Source organism: Dermacentor silvarum, chromosome 10 (genome assembly GCF_013339745.2).
Source record: "Dermacentor silvarum isolate Dsil-2018 chromosome 10, BIME_Dsil_1.4, whole genome shotgun sequence".
NCBI classification, from domain to species: domain Eukaryota; kingdom Metazoa; phylum Arthropoda; class Arachnida; order Ixodida; family Ixodidae; genus Dermacentor; species Dermacentor silvarum.
Genome location: NC_051163.1, coordinates 27,044,351 through 27,067,575, shown reverse-complemented (window position 1 = coordinate 27,067,575; position 23,225 = coordinate 27,044,351). Strand labels below are relative to the sequence as shown.

At 44.7% G+C, this 23,225-nt stretch overlaps 1 protein-coding gene across 2 annotated transcripts in view; it reads right to left on the bottom strand.

Moving 5' to 3' along the window:
* Positions 1 to 10,803, bottom strand: part of LOC119466055 (uncharacterized) — a 36,667-nt gene extending 25,864 nt beyond the window's left edge. The window contains exons 1-2 of one of the 2 annotated variants that reach the window (XM_049657013.1): positions 10,702 to 10,803; positions 4,992 to 5,515 (exon numbers count right to left, since the gene is read on the bottom strand). In XM_049657013.1, coding sequence (XP_049512970.1) covers positions 4,992 to 5,515 — 524 coding nt within the window. In that variant the 5' untranslated portion in view covers positions 10,702 to 10,803. Of the gene's footprint in view, positions 1 to 3,589; positions 5,516 to 10,701 lie in introns of those variants that run through there. The other variant, XM_037726550.2, reaches the window with a different exon arrangement.
* Positions 10,804 to 23,225: the final 12,422 nt, after the last annotated feature.

Here is a 23,225-nt window from a genome sequence, read left to right as displayed (position 1 = left end):
ATTGAGTGATTAAGAATAAGTGATACTTCAATTTCTTTAAAAGAAACTGAGATGATGTTCTTGCGCGGCACGTTGTAAGTGTGTCATGTGATCACCGTTGTTGTACCTACGTCGCTCAGAGTATATACTGACAACGCAGGAAAAAATAAAGTCAGTTGAAAGTTTGCGCTCGTCCCCGTCAAAAAAAAAAAAAAAATTGCGCTCGTCCCCGTCTACTTCTGTGTCCGTGTTTTTTGTTTTTGCGCATAACCATCTCCTTTGCAAGTATGAACCAACTCGCCCAGCAGAAAGTTTTACTAATACTTAGATTACCTTTGCATTACTTCTAACTACATAATTAGTATTCAATAATCAACCAACTTATCAAATATTAGAATTAAATGAAAAGTGTCAGTGAGGGAATTGTAGAACAGTATGAAAAACTCCCGCTACAGCTTTCTGTTGCTCAATACGTGCTACATAAATAAAAGTTTGTCTGTGAGCGTGAAAGAAGCCCGCGAATACACGCAGAACTTCCACGCGACTGGCCACCCGATAAACAAACATATATATATATTCGGAATTTCGGATGTTGTAGCGAGCCATTTTATTTCCCCATATGTGGTCAATCGCGCGAAGCTGTATGACGAACTCTGATGTGTGACGAACACCACCAGTGACACACCAGAGCTCGTTGTGCATATTCGTGGGCCCTTTGGTTTTGGTAGGATGCACAAAAGACACGCACTCCTCTTGCACTGTGCTGTTCGCAATTGACGGGCTGCAAGTAATACGTGACTGAGCGGCTTACCTTCAATTTTATAAACAATCCCCAAAGAGAGCACAATACTCCGATCATTTAACTTCTATGATGCAATTGGACAAAAGGCTTCGGCCTTGCTCATCGCACAAGTGACTTGGGCATTCGATTATGAATTGTTAAGTGGAGTTTATTCGGTTTGATAACTAATGGCAAAGTTGACCGTTTTATGTTTTATGTTTATGTTTTATGTTATGTTTTATGCATAAGTAGGCCTGTGTTCACTCGGCAGGTTGTAATGTTTGCATATCCTTGGAGAAGCGGCAATCATTCCAGCTGTTACAAAGACGTGTTTTTATACTCCATGTTGTCAACATTGTGTGTCTCGGTTTTGCGAGAGGTTATATAGCTGTGAAAGGCACCATATGTCGTGTACAAAGAGTGGTTGGTAACCAGATGTTGTCTTAATTATTTCGGAGCATGTTTCGATATCTGAAGCAGCCGCGCGCCTCACGTCACCGACTGTAGCAATTTAAGAAGGAAGAACGTTGGTTCTGATGTGCCGCTTTTAATCCTTGTAAACAACTTGGAGGCGTCAGCGCTTTGCTCCATGTTTACTCACGTGTGTGTCTGAAGAATTCATGCTGACGAATGTAAAATACATTTCATTCGTAAGGATGCTGCTTATTTCTACAGTCGCCTAGCATGTTATGTGATGTGGGCGTTTCTGCTCCCGTTAGTTGTTGCTTCGAGGATCTTTTCGTAATGTCGCTATGTTGATAAGGTTCATTCGCAATTGTTTCAATGCATTCATCAATTCATTCATTAGTGTTTATTCGATCAGTGATCTTAAATACAATCAATTTCTGTTCCTTCAAAGCGCGCGCGCACGCACACGCACACGCACACAGTGAGAGAAAGAGAGAGAGAGAGAGAGAGAGAGACGAAATACCAGTGATTCCACACAAAATGGACTTGAAGTGTACAAATGGCTATATTTGCGCTATCCTTTATATGACAGTAAACGGCATTACACAAGTACGGTGCAGCACAGGCACACCAATGCTCATAATCACTATGGAAGTATTGATAAATACTTAGTTGTGAATTTCAGAGTACAGACCGCGATCGTATTAAATGTGCGAACAGTTGTAACATACTACAGAAACATTCTCGTGGTTTTCGGTTCACAAAAATGGGGAAAAGCGCGTGATGACCAAACGGGGTAACTTACTTCAACGTGAGACCTATTTGGGAAAAGCACGCTGTTTTCTCTTGTCTATGCAGGAAACCCCGAAAACGCACTACAGCAATCGCCTATACGTTTACTCCATAGAAAGAAGCGCCATTAGCAAAGTTCAAAAGAAACCAAACTTTTGAAAAAAATATTTTTAGAAGGAAACAAAAAGCACAATAAGAACATTAACAGTAAGAAAACAGCCCACATTGCTACTTAACAAGAAATAAAAAAAAAATGGCTTTGTTTCGCGTGTGTGTATACGTTGAAAACACATGTACATTAAACAATTACATTCAAAGATCGCATTTTTAGTTGTGCAATGTAACTGCAAGCTCACTACTAAAAATAATCCACTAGTTTTGTTGAAGATTACTTCATACCGAAATGGCAAAAATGATGTGAAGTATTGCGACAAATGACCACACCCAACGAAGGCAAAACCGTGTGGCTACACGTCTGTGGAAATCAGCGCTATTCTGGAGAATTTTTATATTTAGCACAATTACGAAACACTTTGTGGAGAATGAATACACCAAAAGCACTAAATACTTTAGAGATAGCATGATCTAGCCATGAATGAATAATATGCACTTCCTTGCCCTTAGCAGCCACTCGCTGATTGACAGGTGGCGCGACCTATAAGGGCCATTTAGGTTAGCTGGCGATGCAACGCTAATCTCGAAGCACGTAAACGTCTAAGCTGCATTAACACTCCTACCCCAACTCTGATGCCCGTGTAAAGCAGGAAATAGTGGGCAATCATATAGTCAATAAAGAAGTCGCAGTTTCGCCCGAAAGGCGACGCATCGATTGCGATAGCAAATTAGTAGAGAGCTATACAAAGAAGGGATAGTAGTTTAATGGGCCGCATAAAGTTGTAAACATTCGCTTACTAACTAAGTAGAAAAGCACGGTGTCACGCGCGCACAGGTAAACATGAACACATCTCGCTCGATGACCGCGGGAACTAGCTGTAAAAACGCCAGAATGAAAAAGCGCGCCAGCAGCAGCGGGCAAATTGACCTTCCCGCTGTCTCTCGTCGCGCTTCAACGCGTCGAAAGCACGGCGCATACGAAGCTACCGGCACTCGGCGCATGCGCTTTGTCCCCATCGTCGCTCGCTTTGAAAATGAGGCCCGCGCGGGCGCGCACTTCGCCCACATCGCAGATCGCTTTCAAGATACGGCGGCTGCGCGGCCGCCCGGTGTGCAGCAGCCGCCGGTGCAGAACGCAGCCTCCCCCTCGCTCGCTCTCCGTAGCCTTGCTCCCGTGCCTCGCGCGCGAAAGAAGAGCGCGGGCTTACGGCCTGCCTTCCTTCCTCGTGTGCGCTACATTCAGCCGCGATCTCTGGCTCACTCTCGTATGCTTTCACTCGCACACACAGCGTACGGCGCGGGGCGACGATGTTATCGCCGTTGGACTTTATACGGAACCTCACGGCGATGGCGACGGCAACGACGACGGCAGAAATGCGCTTGGAGTGTTCATATAATTGCTATCGCAATAATATATACATTGTTTTATAACCCATACATTTGGCCTATTTTCCCTAGGTGCATTCGCACAGTGCGCAGTGCTTTAGCGATGTGTTAGCACAAGACAGATGTATCACGTGCTCACTGCCAATGAAGTGCACAGACTCGTATAGTTTTGCTATTTTGAAAGAGAAAGGAACTTGACAGCTACCTGAGTCTGTTGGTATGAGCGATGCCTAATACTATCAACCGGACACGGATGACCATGCATCTGATGCAGTGGTACTCATTACGTCGTATCCTGCATAATTCAACTGATGTCAGTGTTGTGTTGCATGCATCTTTAGGAATAAACTAGAGTAAGTTTCTAAACGCTCTTGGTCTTTGGTTTGTTACCCATTGACTGCAGACTCTAATTTAAAATACAGGCTATCTGACAAGACGAATGTTTGTTCAACTCTTGACGGTATGATCACTGCATGTTGAACCAAATTTTCGCGACACACCTCAGACGATTTTACCGTCTGCTCAATTCTCTAAATAAAGTTTGTTCCTTCTCCACAGCGTCCAAGAACCTACAGTTCCTCAACAATGAAGTCATTTGACGATGGGTCGAAAATGTCTTTATTGCAACATTCCGATACAGTGTCATGCGCGACGATTCATTACGTCATGCTTTTTGTGTCTGTGTTGCAGATAAGATATGCCTACCACCTTCAGTACAGAAGCATCACATCTGCGCCTTGTTGAAGATTCTGCCGAGTTGCAACACTGACGGCGACTGCGCCAATAATCTGTGTTGCAAGGCCAACTGCGCAAGCTATTGCGCCATCAATAGGCCAAAGTGAAAGCACGCCGTGAGATGTTCAGTGAATGATCGACGTAATCACGTCTTGTTATATAGTGCGTACCATAGGGATTGGAAGTTTATGCTAGTAGCCGTCCAAAAGTTGCAAAAATAAATATTCCGGCGCTATAAGTGAATTGAATATGTTGGACTGCATTGTTGTTCATTGATCATTCCCGCTTGGGAAATACGCAATCCTAATAAAGCTCTTATATCCAGGAATTTATCGCCTGTTACGCTTCTTCCTTCCACCACATATTTTCAATGTTTCACAAGGACCGTAAATGAAGCAAGCAGGCGCTTTTTGGAGTGTAATTTCTGTTTTTATGGTGAGATTGAAAATAACGAACGCCTAGCGACGATAGTTGACTGCAAACAGAAACAATAAAACACTATAAAACAGGCAAACGAATCGAGTAATTCAACGAGTAATAAGACATCATTATTTGTCCTTGTTCTTGGAAATATAAAATTGATTCAGGTCTTAGTAAAAGAGACAGGACGAGTATTACGTGTCTCACATATGGCTTATATGTAGATAAGTAAAAACAAAATGTCACGTGGAAGTCACACATCCAGCACACTGGCAGTGGTGATCATACAACCATGACTGCGACGTCATCCTGGTCAGTTAAGCTAAGAAGTCCGAGAAGCATTTAGAAAACAGTCGACATCTCTTCGTGCTCGAACCTTTTGTTCACCACTCCATCCCTCACAGATGTGGCTGCGCCACGCTTGTCGGCCGGCGGCTTTCGGTACTGGAATTTTATCACGAGGCTCACGAACGCCACTGTGACCAGCACGCACAATGAGGCGAGGCCTCCGATCCACAGCCTTTCCATCAACGTCCTCCGCTGGGCGCTGTAGATCTCCAGGAACGCTAGGGTAGCATTTGCATCGGCCGTATTCGATCCTTTGAGCGACACGCACATATAGACACCCAAGTCCTCGTTTTTGGGCTCGATGACGTCGAGGACTCCGCGAGATTCGTCGACGGTGGTTCTCTCTCCGTTGACGACGCGGCTACCGTTCGGAAAGAACCAGATGGTCCTGGTGTAGCCGTCCTCACCGGCAGCGGCCACGTTGGGGCACAGGGCGGTCGCGTTCATGGGTGGCACCAGGCGAAGCCGCCGGTAAAGCTGGCAGTCCCCGTAGTCGAGGACCGAGAGCGACAGCAGAACGAAAACGCTTTGCCAGGAAACCAGCTGCTTCATCTGAAATTGAGTACGTGTTAGACAGAGAACTTTTTTAGCGCTAAGAAAATTTCAACAGGAAAAATCTTTAAAATCGGTCAGAGGGTGCCGCTTGCCAAACCCGAATGTCATGCAAACATGTTATAGTCTATCACTTATATATTTGCAACCGTATTAACTATGCGCCTTACTTTAGTACCATTGTGTAGAGAAAAGCCAGCACTCGATCATGCCTGTGTTGCGGCACCAGTGGCGCCGTTATCACGCCAGGCATGACGTAATATCTGAGATAACTTTAGCCTCTCGCTCGACGTTAAGGAAGGCAGTACGTTTTCCGGCAGTAGCTCGGCAGTAAGTTGGTCAATCCGAGCGGAAATAGTCCCGTATGAGAGACCTCACTCAGCCAATGTAAGTATAATTATCTAACTAATTATCAGGAGTTATAAGGCCTACAAGTATGCAATTTCTTGCAAAAAGTTTACGGTTGCTCAGTGATGCTTTCCAATGCATGAATTTCTAAATGCAGCTTTCAAATGCATGAATAAATGTAACTTGCGCAGTCGATTACGTCAATTCTGTACCCCCAGTGCCAATATATCCTCTGCAGCACGTAGCACACGGCGGTTGCATCGCTGACACAGCCTACTGGAACTTTGTTAAAGGTCACCTGTGGCATACAGCATAAATCTACTCATTTAGCTGGAATACTCGAAAAGGTGGGCATTACTTACACTGGTCATCAAAATGCCTAATTCTAATTAACCAAACTTCCGCTAATTCAACTTTCTAACTAATTACGATAGCACCCGTGTTACATTACCATTCTAATCCGGATATAACGAACCCGGATATAACGAATAGCTGTAAAATCCCCTTGAAAATTTTTGTACAAAATTTTTATTTTATATTGATATTGTCACTAGGTGTCACGAGCCAGCGCCAAGAAAGAAATTAGGACTGCGACGCGCGCTCTGCATGATGGTAGCGCTGAAAAAGAGGAAGTAGAGACTGAGGACGCAGGCTTGAGTGTATCCACGCCATCTTGTCCAGCTGTCTGTCTCGCCGACGCTGTGCCAATCTTCAAGTGTCTTTTCGTGATAATATATCGAACTATTTCGCGATCCCCTTCGAGTATGGTATATCCGGGTTCGACTGTACACGAATTGAAGCTTGCGATTTCCCAAGGCAGATCCACTTGGAACAAACTTTGAAAGTAGCGCCAGTTTGGAGTTAAGCGCTGTCGTTCGGCTTACGTTTTCAGCGAAATGTCTTTTTATGCGTTGGAGCTCAACAAATGCAGAAACAACAGTGCATTTCGTCGCAAACTTTGGGATTTCATGTCTCAAAACTGGCGCCGCCTTCAGAATTCATTCGACTTGAGCATGGCTTTCAATGTCATCGGGTAAAATTCGTAAATTTCAATTTGGAAAATGAAGTAATTAGTTTAATGTTATTTAGCGGGACTTGGTAATTAGTCAAACTTTCAATCTGATTTAAGGTGCAAATAATGATCGCCTCTGAGATTACCTCAGCTCAAGATGTAGAATTGTGCTGCACGCTTCACGGAAAAGAAATTTTTAACAACTAAAACAAAGAAGAAAGAAAAACACCCTGCATACCAGAGAGAACGATATATTTAAACGATGGTTCGAGGCCTTTGCACGAACATGGGTAAGGAGAAGGGAGAACGGGCTAAGTGTAGCTCAATATGGAAGCTTGACATTCGAAGTCTTTTTGACGTCAGCACGGGCGGCCAAACACAGTCCTCGAACGATGTCACCATCTTAGGCCCGAACCACTTTTAGCGCTTCACATTCGCATCTAAGAGATGATCTGTCCTATTTTTACTCCTGTTAACTCTGTCCTCCTTTACATTGACGATAACATCATCCGTTTCCATCTTAAAGCTGTATTGCAACATACAGTGGTCGCACTCACACAGAAGTTCTTACGCTAAAACGCATATGCAATCCAATCATGATTGTGCAAGGTGACGAAGTTAGCGAAGGTTACTGGCAAATAACAAACACAGCTTACGAACAAAGCGTTTAGTGACTTCAGCCACAGGCTATTAGATAGCCATAGTCATATCTGATAGCCTGGTCTCCGCTCTACGGTGCCCTTGCTGCCTTTGCTTATCAGCGAACTTATCTCTCGTTCAGGCAGAGTACAGAGAGTTACTGAAGTTAAAATTTTTTCGTTGTTTAAACTCTGATATTTTGCGCGGTCGAGACGTAAGAGGAGTTTGCGGAACGTCAACAAGAATTTCTTATGGGTTCCATGACTTCACAGCCAACAAAAATCGTGATGCATTGAAAAGTAAAACGCGTGCTATCTATAGCCTGCTTTTGTTATGAAAGCGTAAATGGTAAAAATTGTGTTAATTTTACTTTATTTAATTACTCGAGCGCTTCAGTGCTGAATCAATATTTCTTTTTAACTTTCAAACTCTGTTCTTCCGTCATTCTTCGAATATTGTCATTACCTCGGAATTACAGAATAACAAGATATGATATACAAAGAAGATATAATGCAGAGAAGAATACTGCACTCATAAACACAATAGTATTGCGAGGGTAGCACTGAGGTCGGAACAAGCTACTGTAGTTGGTCAGTGGCTACAGCCATTTCTTTTTGTCAACTTCGTCTCTAAATTTATATTCACTCGTGAAACATTTACAAGGCATATTAAGTACCACTTGGGCTATTGATAAAGTAGGGTGGTCTCTCTGTCTCTCCCTCTCTCTCTTTATTACGTTCAAACAGTCACACGTTCTCACTCGTATTCTCCGACAAGTTGGTAGCGGCGCGCTGACCGGTGCACTGCCTGAAAAAATTGTTCCGGCATCGCAAAAATATACCCGGAATATTCTGCACCTGAGCTCAGGATATGGCACCAATATAGGTCCTAAGACTGGCTAAGGTAAACATGAGAAAGATTCGAACGCATCTATCACCACTCGTGATCGCAATCCCTGCCAACACGACGTCAGGAGAGAAGTGCATGCCCGGAGGGAACATTGCATTAAAAAGAAGAGTGAGTGATCGTGTAGACGCATGAACTGCTTTACTTAGAACATTACGCAGAAAACATGGTAACTGAAGCGTATGTTCTTTGATTTGTCTTTACTTCAATAAATAGCAATGAATCGGGTGTTTTGGAAACAGCTAATTGCGCGCCAAGTAACGGAAAATAGATAAATTGGAAACGAATCAAGCAGTATACACGTTCATTGTACATAAGCATAAAATGTTTAATATGATTCAATCTTTCATGACGTGATAATTGCACAAAAAATAAGCTCTAAGAGAAACGGGGGATGCCTGAAGTAAGATGCATCCTCCACGGCGATTCAGTGGTTTTGGCGCTCTGCTACTAAGCACCAGGTCAAAGGTTCGAATCCCAGCTTCAGCGGCTGCATATAAATGCGAGGGGGACTTCACAAACGCTCCTGCACGTAGGTTCGGGTGCATGCTAAGGGACCACAGGTGATCAAAATTAATCCGGAGACCTCCACTTCGGCGTATTTCACAGATCACTGTGTAGTTTCGAGACGTTAAATTTCAAAATTATGTTTGATTTTAGTAAAGCAGTATCCGCAATTCTTTTGAGCCAGGTTAACCTTGTAATGCGCGAACATAGTAACCATATAGTGGAAAATTAGAACAACTTCTTCGCGTATTCTTCTGGCCGTGAGCAGTAGACTAGTACAATAAAAACAATGAGATCTTATCTGCGTTATAGCTTATTTATTATTCTTTATTAATTTCATTTATTTATTTACCCTCAAGGCTAAAGGAATTACATCGGGGAGTGGGGGAAAATACAAACAATACAGCGAGATACAGTCAGTAATAATAAACATTTCAAACAGGCATGTACTTAAATAATGGTGGTTAGTGCGTCGCGAAAGCATTGGTTATCAATGATTGTTGCAATGTCCGCAGTAAGGTGGTTCCACTCGACTGCTGTGCGCGGAAGGAACGATAAAGAAAACGTTTTCGTTTTACAAAATGGAATACCTACCTTATGGCGATGGCTAATGCGATGGGGCATATATTGCGGTGATAGAATAAATATGTCGTGAATAATTATACGAATAAATAATTAGTAATTTGCGCGTCCTGCAGGACCTAAATAAAGTTTTTCCAGCCCAGTCCAGTTTGCTGAACTATCGACAACTGAAAATTCGCCCCAGCGTATCAGGAGCACTGCTATTAGCTATGCGTTAAGTTTCCCGTGCTGAAATGAATGTTTTAAGGTTTCAAACTCAGCGCAGCATTTACAACACGATGGAGCACGCAGGGTATATATATATATATATATATATATATATATATATATTCTGGGATATTTAGATAACAAAACCATGATCTGACTATAAGGTACGCCGTAGTGGGGAAGAGGGGGGGGGGGGGGGGGGGGTTTAATATCGACTACCCGCGCTTCCTTGACGATCATCCAATGCACGGTACACCGGCGTTTTTTTGCATTTCGCCTCCATCCGGAATGCAGCTGCCGCGTCTGGGATTGAACCCGTTACCTCGTGCACATATCCACTTAGCTACTGCCGGCGTGTCACTTTATGAACTTCCATAACTAATGATAACATACCCTACATATTGCGTATATCCTCCGAATTCTTTGAGCGTCTGAACCTTTGGCTAGGACAATAGCAGCGTTGCTTAACAACTGATTAGAGAAGACAGTTGGGCCAGTTGGCGCTTAATACAGACTTGAGACATCATTAACTAGCGCGAAAAATACAATGGCCGACAGCCAACAGACGACGACAAAAACACAGACGACAGCCGACAGAAGACAGCCAAAAATGCAACGGACGACAGCAAGGAGCACACAGGACTGTCGTCCGTTGTCTTTTTGGCTGTTGTCGTATGTCCTTTTGTCATCTGTTGATTGTCACCCGTTGTATTTTTCGCGCTAGTCAATGTGTCAACTATTAACAACTAAGCATCTTATGCCTGAATAAGTAACTGACGGAGCGACAGCCAAAAAGAGAACGAACGACAGCAAGAAGCACACAGAATTGTCGCCCGTTGTCTTTTTTAGCTGTCGGCTGTCGTCTGTCTTTTTGTCATCATCTGTTGGCTGTCGTCCCTTGTATTCATGCTAGTTAATGATGTTTCAATTCTTGACAACTGAGCTCGTTATGCCTGAATAAGCCACTGATGGAACGGGAACCTACCGTGTAGTGGTTGGCGGAGCAGTAGAGGGGTGCGGTGCGTCGAAGCTCTGACGTACGTCACCTGCGGGCCTCACCGTACGGCATTTCGCACGTCCGGTCGTGTTTATGGGTCGGCCGATAAGAGCTGCCTTATCAGCTGCGACGTGCGAGGTCTAGAGTGGCGTTGATTGCATAGCGGTCGTGAGCGACGGACCGCTATCAAACTGCAGGGAACGCACGGCAATGTCACGTATCTAATGGAGATTATCACGACGGTGCACGTGGGGCGTTGTAATCGATTACCGAAACGACGAAGCTTATCGTTAGGGCCGATAGGAGGATACGTAACAGAAGGAACAAAGAGCAGCACGAGAGTTCGAAGCGGGGGAGGTTGGTTGTCCCGTCATGGCGACAGAGCACATGACGGGACAATGTATACCGTGCCCCAGCTAACGGTAGCCAAGCTGTTGAATGAGAAAAAAAATAGAGAGAGAATAATGAAACACATTGCAAAATACAATTACAAGACCTATACGCTGTTCTGTCGTCAGATGTATGGCGACCGAACAGCGTGGTCTAAAATCGTATCCCAAAGCGTGTTTTTAAAATATTTTTTTCGTTGAAGAGCTTGGCTGATATTAGTTGGGGCACCCTATATATACGCAAAATAGAAGGATGCGTTGACCATCAACTAATGTCTTATTCCGCGAGCCTTGTCATCTTTCTGTTATATATCTTATTTAGTCACGGTATACACTCTTGAGTACGCCACTTGCTTTTGCTATTTCTGTTCCGTGGCGCCAAGGACGAAATCGAATGGTTTCGCCCGAAGGGCGATACGTTGAAAGCGAGAAAGAAACATTTAGCGTAACACTGTTGCAGGTCAGACGGTGTTTTAAGAATAAGCGGCGACGACACGTTGGCTCGACACAGCACGCGAGGCACCTGCAGCTGCGCACCAGAAACAATGCCCTGGCCACTATCAGGCGTCTCACAACGCTGACGTGATGAGAAGCACGGCCACTGACGATGCAGGTGTCACACCTTAGTGCTGTACGGGATGAGACAGAAGAAAAACCCTCAGCTTTTGTATAGGTTGAAGTGTTCTGTCCGTTCCGCTCGAAACACTATATGAACCTATATATTAAACTATATATGAAAACCGCGGATATAACCATTGCTTTTTGAATGGATAATGAACTGGTACTGAACTGAAAACTGAACTGAATCGCGGTGGGATATGCGCTCACGTGAGGAGTACGTTTATCTAGGTCAGTTACTCACAGGAGACCCTGATCATGAGAAAGAAATTTACAGAACAAAATTGGGTTGGAGTGCATACGGCCGGCATTACCAAATCCTGATTGGGATCTTAGCACTGTCGTGAAAAGAGAAGTGTACAATCATTGCATTCTACCAGTGCTAACATATGGGGCAGGAACTAGGAGGTTAACAAAGAAGTTAAGGACCGCACAAAGAGCAATGGAACGAAAAATGTTAGGCATAACGTTAAGAGACAGGAAGAGAGCGGTGTGGATCAGAGAGCAAACGGGAATACCCGATATTGTAATTGACATTAAGAGAAAAAATAGAGCTGGGCAGGCAACGTAATGCGCAGGGTAGATAACCGGCGGACCATTAGAGTTACAGAATGGATACCAAGAGAAGGGAAGCGCAGTCGAGGACGGCAGAAAGCTAGGCGGGGTGATGAAGTTAGGAAATATGCAGGAGCAAGTTGGAATCAGCTAGCGCAAGACAGAGGTAATTGGAGATCGCAAGGAGGGGCCTTCGCCCTACTATTGACATAAATATAAGCTGATGATGATACGCAATGTGACTGCCTTTCAGTTCAGCGCGCTGAGCATTGCTGCACGCAACCTGTTTTGTGAGGGCCTTAGCATGTTTCACAGGCTAAGGCTACGCGCTGTATTGCGTAAGCGATCGCGGAGAATCGCTTTCTCTTTCTTGTAATGCTTGCAAGCACTGACTAATTAGTACAGGTGCTTTAAACCTATCAGTAAGTTTTTATTTTGTTTGTTTCAAAGTAAGGTCGACATGAATGGTTGAGCATGAAATTGGTATTTGATCGCTGTGCATTGCGGGCAGTGACGAGAAAACCCGCAACGCGTCGTACTGCTGCCTCAGCTGTTCTTCAAGGGAGTCTACAGAGTCATAGAATAAAATTATTAAACATACTTTCGGCGGAATCTATAACAACATATGGGACCGGGATTATATGAGTCATAATAACATTATTTTATAATCAGCACGTCGGTCCTGTGTGTGTATCCCAAGACCGTTAGCTTGGAAACTGGGGTGGATGCACAGCAACCACTTCCCTGCAGCCGGATCATTTGGAACTGCCCCCACTGCCATTGTTCTCTCTCTAATTTGAAGCTCCAATGAGCGTTTTTATCCCCTAACGTATTCGAACGGCGCGAACATTCGACAATTTGGAATAGTGAATTCTCGTATGGAATACAAATTGAATAGCAAGGACCATTCGATTCGCATTCGAAAATGTCGAATGATTCGCGCACCCCTAGAAAAACAGCAAAATGAACGAAAATAAAATATACGCATAAGCAAAACAAAGAACTGAAAGTGTTGTGGCGCCATCTAGCTGGTGCAGGGTTCGCAGCGCACGTTCTCCTGCACGTGCGAGCCAGAAGAAGAAGAAAGCAACGCCCCTAGGTAGCCATCGTCAAATTTTCCGAGCCGCATCGGCAAGGCATTCACTCGAACGTTAGCCTGCCTGAAGCTCATCGAACCGCGACCATACCGGCCGCATGAGGACCACAGTCAAGGTAGGATGCCGGGGAAGGCCATGACAACGTCTCGAAAAAGGGAGGCGCAAGCCATATAAACTAAAGGCAACAGCAACTAACGGAGCTGTAACGTGGGTAACACTAAGAGCTGGACGTCGGCAAGGGTCTATCACGAGAGGTGTTTATGTTGCCATCATTATTCCTGTACGAGACCACCGGTAATTTTGATCGACGACCTAAATATAACGCTCCCACTCTAGAACTGGTTCAATTGCATTTGGTGAAGCACGGTAGGAGCTTAGATGATGGACCGATGATCGTGCCGATCATTATTGGTGCATTTGGAATTTCTGCAGTGTTTTTTCACGTTTATTCGGAGATTTAATGCATGGAAGGAATGCAGGGGTATGAGGGACGCTGAACCGAAGGACTCGTCTTTAAAATTGGGCTCATGCAGTAGTTAACTGTGTATTTAGTAGATCAGTATTTTTGTATGCCTTTACCATTGTATCGCAGACGCCATGGCCAAGGATCGAATCAGCGGCCTTCCGCTTTCAATCAGTCAGTCAATCAATCAATCAATCAATCAATCAATCAATCAATCAATCAATCAATCAATCAATCAATCAATCAATCAATCAATCAATCAATCAATCAATCAATCAATCAATAAGAGAAGCAAGCGAGTCCTGAAGTGCATCTTTCGGTACCAGTGCCCCTAAAGATTAAAACTACAACCTATAAACGACACCTTTTTGGAGCGCTAGCCGCGGTTCTGAATGCGAATGGCACCCTGGGTGGCCTAGTGCCTATAGTTATAAAACACTGCGCCGGACTACTGTTATAAAAGACGGTCGCATTCATACCACGTGCCATTGTGCATTACTAGACCAGGTCATCGTTACACTCTCGCTTGTTGTTCGGCTACTTGCCGTTGACGGGGCGGGCGCAAGTGAAAAGCGGCTGAGCTGCACTCAAGTTAGATTTCTCTGCAGGCAGCTGTGACGAAAGCCGACGAGAAGGCCGATGGCCGGGCTGGGCCCTCGCCAGAGCACGTGCGGGCATCTGCGGAGTCGCGCAAGCGAGGCCAGCACCCAAGAAACCCGACATCGCCAGTCACAAAGGGTGAGTGAGCGCATTCGGTTAGTGGAACGATTGAAAACGTCCAGAGGGGCAGAAAGGACGCGAAAACCGCTTGAACTCGTGGTTTATTTTTAGCAAATACAAAGTGTTAGTAGATGTTAGTAACTGATAAAAGAAGCGCAGGCGTTGCATGTACATGAGTGCCGGTGAAAACACAGTGCAGGTATTCAAATTCCTTCTATGCGTTAGCATTAGGAGTGTCAAAGTGGAAAAAAGTGCATGTGCGTGAAAAGCCGGTCACACACACACACGCGCACACGCACACGCACGCACACACACACACACACACTATATATATATATATATATATATATATATATATATATATTCGGGGTGTTTCAGTGAACTCTTTCACAAATTTAAAAAGCTTGCCTGTGGCAGATAGCGCGCAATTCCAATTGATGAGCTGGTCTACTCGAAGTGGCGGACATTATTTGCACAAAAAATTGAAATGTATAATCGTCTAACTAACAAGTAACAAGAATTCACTAATTACGTTTGTAACTAATTACCTCATGACTCGATGCAATTTTCAAATTCTAGCCATGGAGTTAACAAGGCAGTTGGGTCGTCTTGGAACGAATTCTATAGATGACACCAGTTTCGAGATATTAATTCCCTAACTTTGCGTAGAAATGTATTGGCGTTCCAGTTACTTTAGTGCTTGAATGCATAAAAAGACGCATTGTTAGAAAGTAACTGGAACGACATTTCTCCGCAAAGTTCGGGAATTAATATCTTGAAACTGGTGTCATCCTGAGCATTCGTTCCAAGTGGATCCGCCTTGCGAACTTCGCGGCTAGAATTAGTAAATTGCAATATGGGCTATAGGGCAATTAGTTTAAAACTTAATTATTGCATTTTTGTGAATTAGTCGATTATGCATTTCAATTTTTGCGCAAGTAACGTCCGCCTCTTTGAGTAGACCAGTTCATGAGCTAGAATTGTTCTATCTACCACCGGCAACCTTTAAAAATATTTGAAAGTGTTCCCTGAGACACCCTGTATACGTGATGCCTCGAAGATGCGGGACATGTGTCGGCTGAGCTCTTCACAACACTTCGCAACGTGGTTAACGTGGTTCAAATTATGAATCCGGTAGCTCAAAGACGTGCTACGTTAGGCCTAACGCATTTCTCTCTAATGCTAAATCGCCACTGAATTTTTTGCGACAAGGATACAACCACAACCAACTAGCCCACCTCGCCGCCCTTAGTGCACAGAGACTGAGCGCCACATCGAAGGAACATCAATCCGGCATATTACGTTAATCAAAATTGGTAATTCCTAAATTTGGAGCATTTAAGTATTATCCTGATCTCGGGCTCGGTAATCAAGAAAACCGTAAGGCATACGCGGCGACAATAGCTGCAAACACTCCGAACGCACTCCACGTGACGCCATTAATTTTGACAACATATAGCGGAGGATAGTAGATGGTTTAGCAGTAAAGTGTAATAAGCACTGCATTAATAAAAAAAAAAAAAAACACGCTTGGACAATCTTTGCGAAGGCAGAAAGCCTCTAATAACAGTGCATAAATTCACGTATAAATATATACCACGAAATTCGTTATGTTTCCATTACGTCATGGGCACATTCAAGAGTGAAATTCCGAGTTTGCATTGAGACTTTCTCCCTTTTTTCTGTCTTCCTTTTGTCAAACAAGTGCGCTGTGTGCTTTGGAAAAGCTTAGAACAACTTCATGTTGTTCCAAAGCTTTGATAAAGTGATCCACCAGTATAGACTCATTCATTTCTCTAAAGCGTCCCTTTGAGGAACAATGGTTACCAGAGTGCTTGATACCCGCCGTGGTAGCCCAAAGGCAATGGCGTTGCGCTGCGACGCTCGAGGTGGCGGATTAGAACCCGGACGCCGCGGCCGCATTTCGAGGGGGGCGGAATGACAAAACGCTCGGGCACCAAGAGTTAGGTTCAGGTTAAGAAGTCCCGCGTTGTCAAAACTGAATTGACTCCCCCACTACGGCGTACCTCATAATTTTATCTTGGATTCGACACGCAAAGCCTCAGTTGTTTTTACGCCTGATCGGGAGGTTGGTGATGATGATGAGCATGAGGGGGAGGATTATGATGATCTAGTGTGTTAATATCTGTTTTGCATTGGGTAATCGGAGAGAAAGCTTGTATGTGGCACTCACGTCAAATATAAAAAGGAAAGGAAATAAGCGGTCAGCCTAATGATAACATTATTTACGGTCATCTGGAGGGTTATCAAATACGAGCTGCCTCGTCGTCACATAAACCACCTCCCAATTGCTAGCAACCTAGCAACTCAGTGTATTCAACAAAAATCCATGCCAAAGTTAAAGCTTTCCTGTGCAAAGTCATCAAAAGTACGCAGAACTGTTCTCTTTAATCATTGTTATTGTGATTTGCATTAAGTTTGATACATAAAAAAAGAAAAAGCCTTGCTGCAGCAGTTATTCCAGAATATTGATTTCTGCATCTCCTGTACTTATCTAGAGTAGATAATGGCGTTAACAAAGCGTAAAGAGGTAACATGCCAATGTGTCTAAAGTCAATCTTACATAAGCCTTGGTTATCAAATAACACTACATCTGTCAATTTATTTTTTGCGTTACATGATCCAGCGAGTGCAGTGCGCAATAAAATTGATGTGTTTCCGTTAGTATTCTGATAATTCGTATACGGTGCCCCAGTGCTTCACACTTAGGGACATTTGAGAAGTTTACTGGATGGGTTCAGTTAAAATTTCAGGGAGTGGAGGCTTCAGTTAAAATTGCACTGTCTCCAATCATTGAAACCACTTTGCTTTATATTTAGTCTAAATTTACTTAGCTATGCACAAAAAAAGCAAAAAAAGAGAAGAAGAAAACGGTTACGGTGTTCATACACGTGTTCATAGGTAATAGAGGTCAGAGTCACCCTTTCTCAATCATCGCTGCAACGGATTACATTAGTGAGATGGATCCTCATGGAGACCCAGTATACACCCTCTCCGATATATCAGCGTTCATCTTTTTCCAAACTAAAGCAGGCACGATGAGAAAAAAAGAAAAAAACAAAAACAAATCTCGTGTAACTTAAAGCTTGCGATGCAGGCGGAATCATATGTTAGAAGTTGGGTTATTCTGTTTCAACCGATTTTATATAAAATTTATGTTTTGTCCAAGGCTTCCAGGAGCGTCATCCCTGAACACAAAAAATGAATCTGTAGCACATTTGAAACACCAACAGATGACGTGGCAGTCAAGGATGAAAAATGAAGGCGACCAACACACGAGGTGATATTAAACCTGTATATATGTGTGCGTGTGAAAACAAAAGTCATTTGTACCCAAAGAAACTGGAGAATTGGGCTCCCTGTCTACATACACAGATGTGCTAGTGTACATATGTACGCGGGCCATCTGACAAAAAACAATAATTTTCCAGCTTCGAAGACTGATTGACAATATTATTTCAATATAAAAGACGATGGATCACTAGCATATACTTTCGTGGATATGATAAATATATGAATGTGCAGCAGACAGCTAATCAGAGATGTGCAGACTGACACTAGGTCAACTGAAATTGTTCACATGCGCCTATGTGGAGGAATAGTGGTAGAAAAAAAGGAAAGAAAAATAAAGAACAACGCAGGTAAAAAGAAACAACTCTCATCGACGTATAGATACAGATATCTTCCTAGCGTTGCAAAAATTTCCGGACGCCCCAACCCAGTTCACTTATCAGGGGGATATGCAATGAAGTCGCAGGGGCACCGATAATAGAACTGCTGATTCCGCAGTGGATCGCCAAGGCTTACAATATGTCGCAGACGTACGACATCATGAAAGATGTTGCTTCCCGTTGAGCATGACCATGATAAGCGAAGTATTCAGTGGGTGTCACCCTTAAGAATGCATTGAGAAACTTTTGCTTGAATTTTACCCGAACATTATCGTTAAGAGGAAGCACTACATCAGGAGCACTCACCTAAATAAATGGGAACGGACAAATTGGTTTGTTTGGGATCCAGTGCGCCGAATCTGATAAGGTTTGTCGCATTTTCAAAGAAACTCTACCGACTACATTGGAGCAGGTTTGATTTAGGCCATCGATTTCCCTATCAAAATTGTCTAAAACTTACAAAAAGCATCATAAAGAACTCTATATTCAATTTTACGACTGTAACTCGGTAACAACAAAAATATCGCAATTCTGAAAAGAGCACCAATGAAGTGGGCAAAATCGATGCGTTGACTCAGCTCTCAAGATATCCCATTAGTTTGTGATCAGTACGTTTGCAATACCCCCGTAAACACTGAAACCATTTCGCGTAGACTCTAAACTTATATATCATTTGTCCACTTGCGATGCTCTAGCAGACACTGCTTACACAACTGATATATTTCTTTGGTTTAGAGTGACGGATTTGTAAACATTGTGACTCTATATTTTTAAGACTTTACAATTTTTTCATTATGTTTAACAGCTGCGAGGCATTAAAGGAAGATTTTGCTTTAATTATGCGGGTGGCACTAATGCTTCGCTTCCAACGTGCGCGTTAGGCCCGCATAATTCTTTTTTTTTTCGCGAGACAACCAATCAATCGCTCACTCAAACAATTATTTTCTCTCACTCGATGGAATCACCCTATGATAACTACTCGGCGATCGCAGAGGCCCCCAATGCCAGGGCACCGGTGCCAGCTCCAGCGGCGCTCTCTCTGCACCCGAGACGTGAAGGCGGGGAAGGGCGGGAGGCCGAGCGCGACCCGCGCTACGAGCACAGCGTGCTGAACAACGTTCGCCACGTGTGGGCCGACGAGGCGGCCGCCGCAGCGGGGGGCATATCGCTGGGCGAAGAAGTCGCCTCGCCCAGGTCGTCAGCCTTCCAGCAGGAGGCGCCTTCCAGCGACTCCTGGAGGCCGCCGCTCATGATCAGGTATACACGACGGCGACACCTGCGCATATGATCTACACTGACGATCTACATCGTGGCGGCCATGTTTCAATAGAAGCGCGTCGAGAAGCTGCGTAAAGGTGCGTTCACACTAGCAGAGAAAAAACGAGCGCGACATGCCGCACGCGGTGGCAAGCGTGCTGCGAAAAGTGACGTATGGCAACGTCGTCATCTTTTGCATATCATACGCTCGTTGCGTATCTTTTATGACCATAGCACGTCTCATACCTCACGTGTCATTCTCATAGTCTTGATGCATATATATTTTACGCGCTTTACATGTTTTTAGGTCTCTATACAGCCATGTTACATCTACCCTGCAAGATTCACAATTCATGCACCATTGAAAGCTAATTACCACTGCCTTGGCGCTCTTTGGACACACCTGGCCCGTGCGCCAATAACATTCAATAATGATCAATCATCAGCGCCGTCGTCTGGCCGCGGAGGGAATGACTTTCGGAGATATTTGCGCGAAAGCCTCATATGTCTCATTCAAAACACGTCGGCGACACGGAAGGTGCAGAAAGGCTACGAACCCTCGACCTTTGGTGGGAGTCGAACCCACGACCTTCGGTGTGAATTAAGGGTACAAACCCTCGACCTTTGGTGGGTCGAGGGTTGTCTTTCGAACCACGACCATTTGGTTCCATTAATGAACCACGAACACTTGTGGGGGTCGAACCCATGACTTTGGTGTTAATGAACACGAAGTCAATTAAGGCACAGGTAATTAAGATAGTGGAAGTCGAACCCTGGACCTTTTGAATTAAGAAGGATGACTAAGCGAAGTGCACTAAACGAATTAAGGGGGATCACTAAGCGAATTAAGAGGATGAGGAAGCGAATTAAGAGGGATGACTAAGCGACGTAGACTAAGCGAATTAAGGGGGATGTGTACGTCCTGCGTCCGTCTTAAAATCATGAGCACTTGAACTTTCGCCTTGAAGTCGTCTTAGGGATAACATAAGAGACCCTGTTATTTTTTTTTGTTTTTTTGCGGCATGCCGCTCGCCGCCGATCGGGAAGACCAGTGAGTTGCGGCCGATTCATTCTTGTGGGCAAAAGGCGCGAAGAACTGTCACCCTCTATCAGCATGGCTTATCCCAGCCGCAGTGATTCAAACTGAGAACGAATATTTCATGTGCTTGCTGCGGTGGCAAATACGCGCGCAAATGTGGCCATGCCGATCAATGCTGGCGATTTCTACCACCTGCGACATGCCACACGCGTTCTTTTCCGGCTAGTGGAAACGTATGCCATTAGCGAGAAAGGTGACAGCGCGAGAGGCGCGTTTTCCCCGAGCGACAAATTGATAACAGGGATGATCCGGTGAAAAAAAAAAAAAAAAAGAAAGTGGTCATTTCCAAGAAATGCAACACAATGTACCCGTGATACTACGGTGCCCTGATGTAATCGTCGTGGCCGCCATGTTTGGGTACTAGCAGTGTCCGTGAGGTCACTATAATGAACAATCGATAAACTAACTATGTATAACTTGTAGCGTGAGCCTCGCGACGCGCTAATAGAATAGCTTACCTCGCACGAGGTGAAGAGGTACACGTGTCGGAAACGGTTAGGGCCCTAAACGTTCCTATAGTGGTACTGCAGATTATGTAGGATCGATCTCAGGAGCTGCCGCATCAACAGAAGGCGGAACGCTATACAATGATAACGAGTTACGTAGCCACTCGCAACTAATATTGAAAAATCAGGTATTCGCTTATTGACTCGTTATTTGGCCTGCCCTAGCTAGCACCAGGTGAATATTAAAAAGTCAGTAATAATAACTTCAAGTACGCCGCTTGGTCCAGGGCTTAGTAGCGCGTATCGCCAGTCATTTCTCGCGCCCACAGTGTCAGTGAGCTCGCATAGGGCAGTATACTAGAACCTGAACTTTATTTATACCATTAGTGAGGCCAACCATACTGCACAAAGCACAGACATAGAAACAATTTGAATGAGTGAAGGTGGGGAGAAGAACATGGCGTCTACTACAGCATATTCTCGCTATAACCACTGACGTTATCGTCAATCCGATGACACTTGGTGAAGAGGCAGGGTTGACCGACAGCGCCCAAACACGTGCTCCGCGTGACATGCCATCTATGTACCCCGATATTTCCACCGAGACCCACATGCTCGCAAAAAATTGACAGTCACTTTAGCCTATATACGCCAAAGAGGGTGAAGGCGAAAGCCTGCGCACTCAAGAGACATTAATTAAATCAATTGACATTCTCATTCGAATGCGTTGTTACTTCTTATTGTTTTCCGATCAAAGCTCGGAGGTTCGAGTGCCTTCATTAACTTTGCCTTAATTAACTTCGCCTTAACGACAAATGTGGTGGGTTTAACTCCCGCTGAAGGTCGTGGGTTTGAGTGCCTGAATTAACTCTATCTAAACACGATGACGACGGCGACCCGCGCACCATCGAAACTGTTGCGTGAGCGTTGCTTGCTTCAGCCGCAGACTATCAGAATTGTTGCGTGAGCATTGCTTGCTTATTCAGAGAAAACGGTGACGACGGTGACCCTTACACCCAAAAAATTGTTGCTTGAGCGCTTGCATATAAGTAAGACACGATGCTGAGTCGGTATACACCGAGTCGGCATCGTGTGCGATTTCGCGTCGACGATACGGTTTTCGCTCAAGGACGTTGAAGGTCGACTGAAGGATGATACAGAAGGCTTTTGCCTTAATAAACACCCGTCATGCACTGCAGACGTTTAGCCTCGAATAGCAGGGGCGTAAGTGATGTCTTTTTATCTACGAAAGTACCATGCGATATGAAAACCTCGAAGGAAACCATAGGAGTTCTTGGTCTCAATTATCAGGCGCCCGTAAGTTACGTCGCGCGAGTCACACGCTCCATAGCAGTTTGTAACGTTGTGGCGTCAGTACAACATTGTAACTTCAGAGCTCCGCAATGCCACTCGTACGACACGCAGCCAGACGGCGCCGTCTCCCAAGACCTCCACCGACGGCCGCTTCCACTGCAACCGGCGTGACGCGTTCCTCGTAAGCTTCGGCTTCTGCCTGGGCGTCTCCGGCTTCTGGCGTTTTCCCGCACTGATGGCCGAGCACGGAGGTGAGAGCGTCGCACAGCAAAAATGAAAAAAAGAAAGAAAAACATTTGACCTGCCATTTCTTTAACTGCTTCACCTCAAGATTTTATTCGTGAGAGAGATAAATAGCGATTTGTTATCACTTGGAAAAAGTTGCAGTTTCACCCGAAAGACGAAGCATCGATTGCGATAACAAATTAGTAGACAGCTATAGGAAGCAAGGGTACTAGTTTTATCGGGTGTATAAATATTCGCTTACTAACTAAATTAACAAGCACGGCACGTGCCACGCGCGCGCATGCAAACATGAACGCATCTCACTCGATGACCGCGGAAACTCGCTGTCAAAACGCTGGAGTGAGGAAGCGCGGCGGCAGCAGCGAGCGAAGTGACCTTTGTGCTGCTTCTCGCTTCAACGTAAACTAAGCGTTCAAAACAAAGCGCACAGCTCAGATCGCGTTCAAGATAGGGCCCGCGCGGCCGTGCCGTATACGCAGCAGCCGCCGGAGTAGAAAGCGCTCCCCCCCCCCCTTTCCCTTCCCTGCCCCCGGTGCTGCGCGCGCGACGGAAGACGGCGCGCTGCCTCCCCGCTTTACCACCTTGCGCGCGCGAGATTGAGCCGCCATCGTCGGCT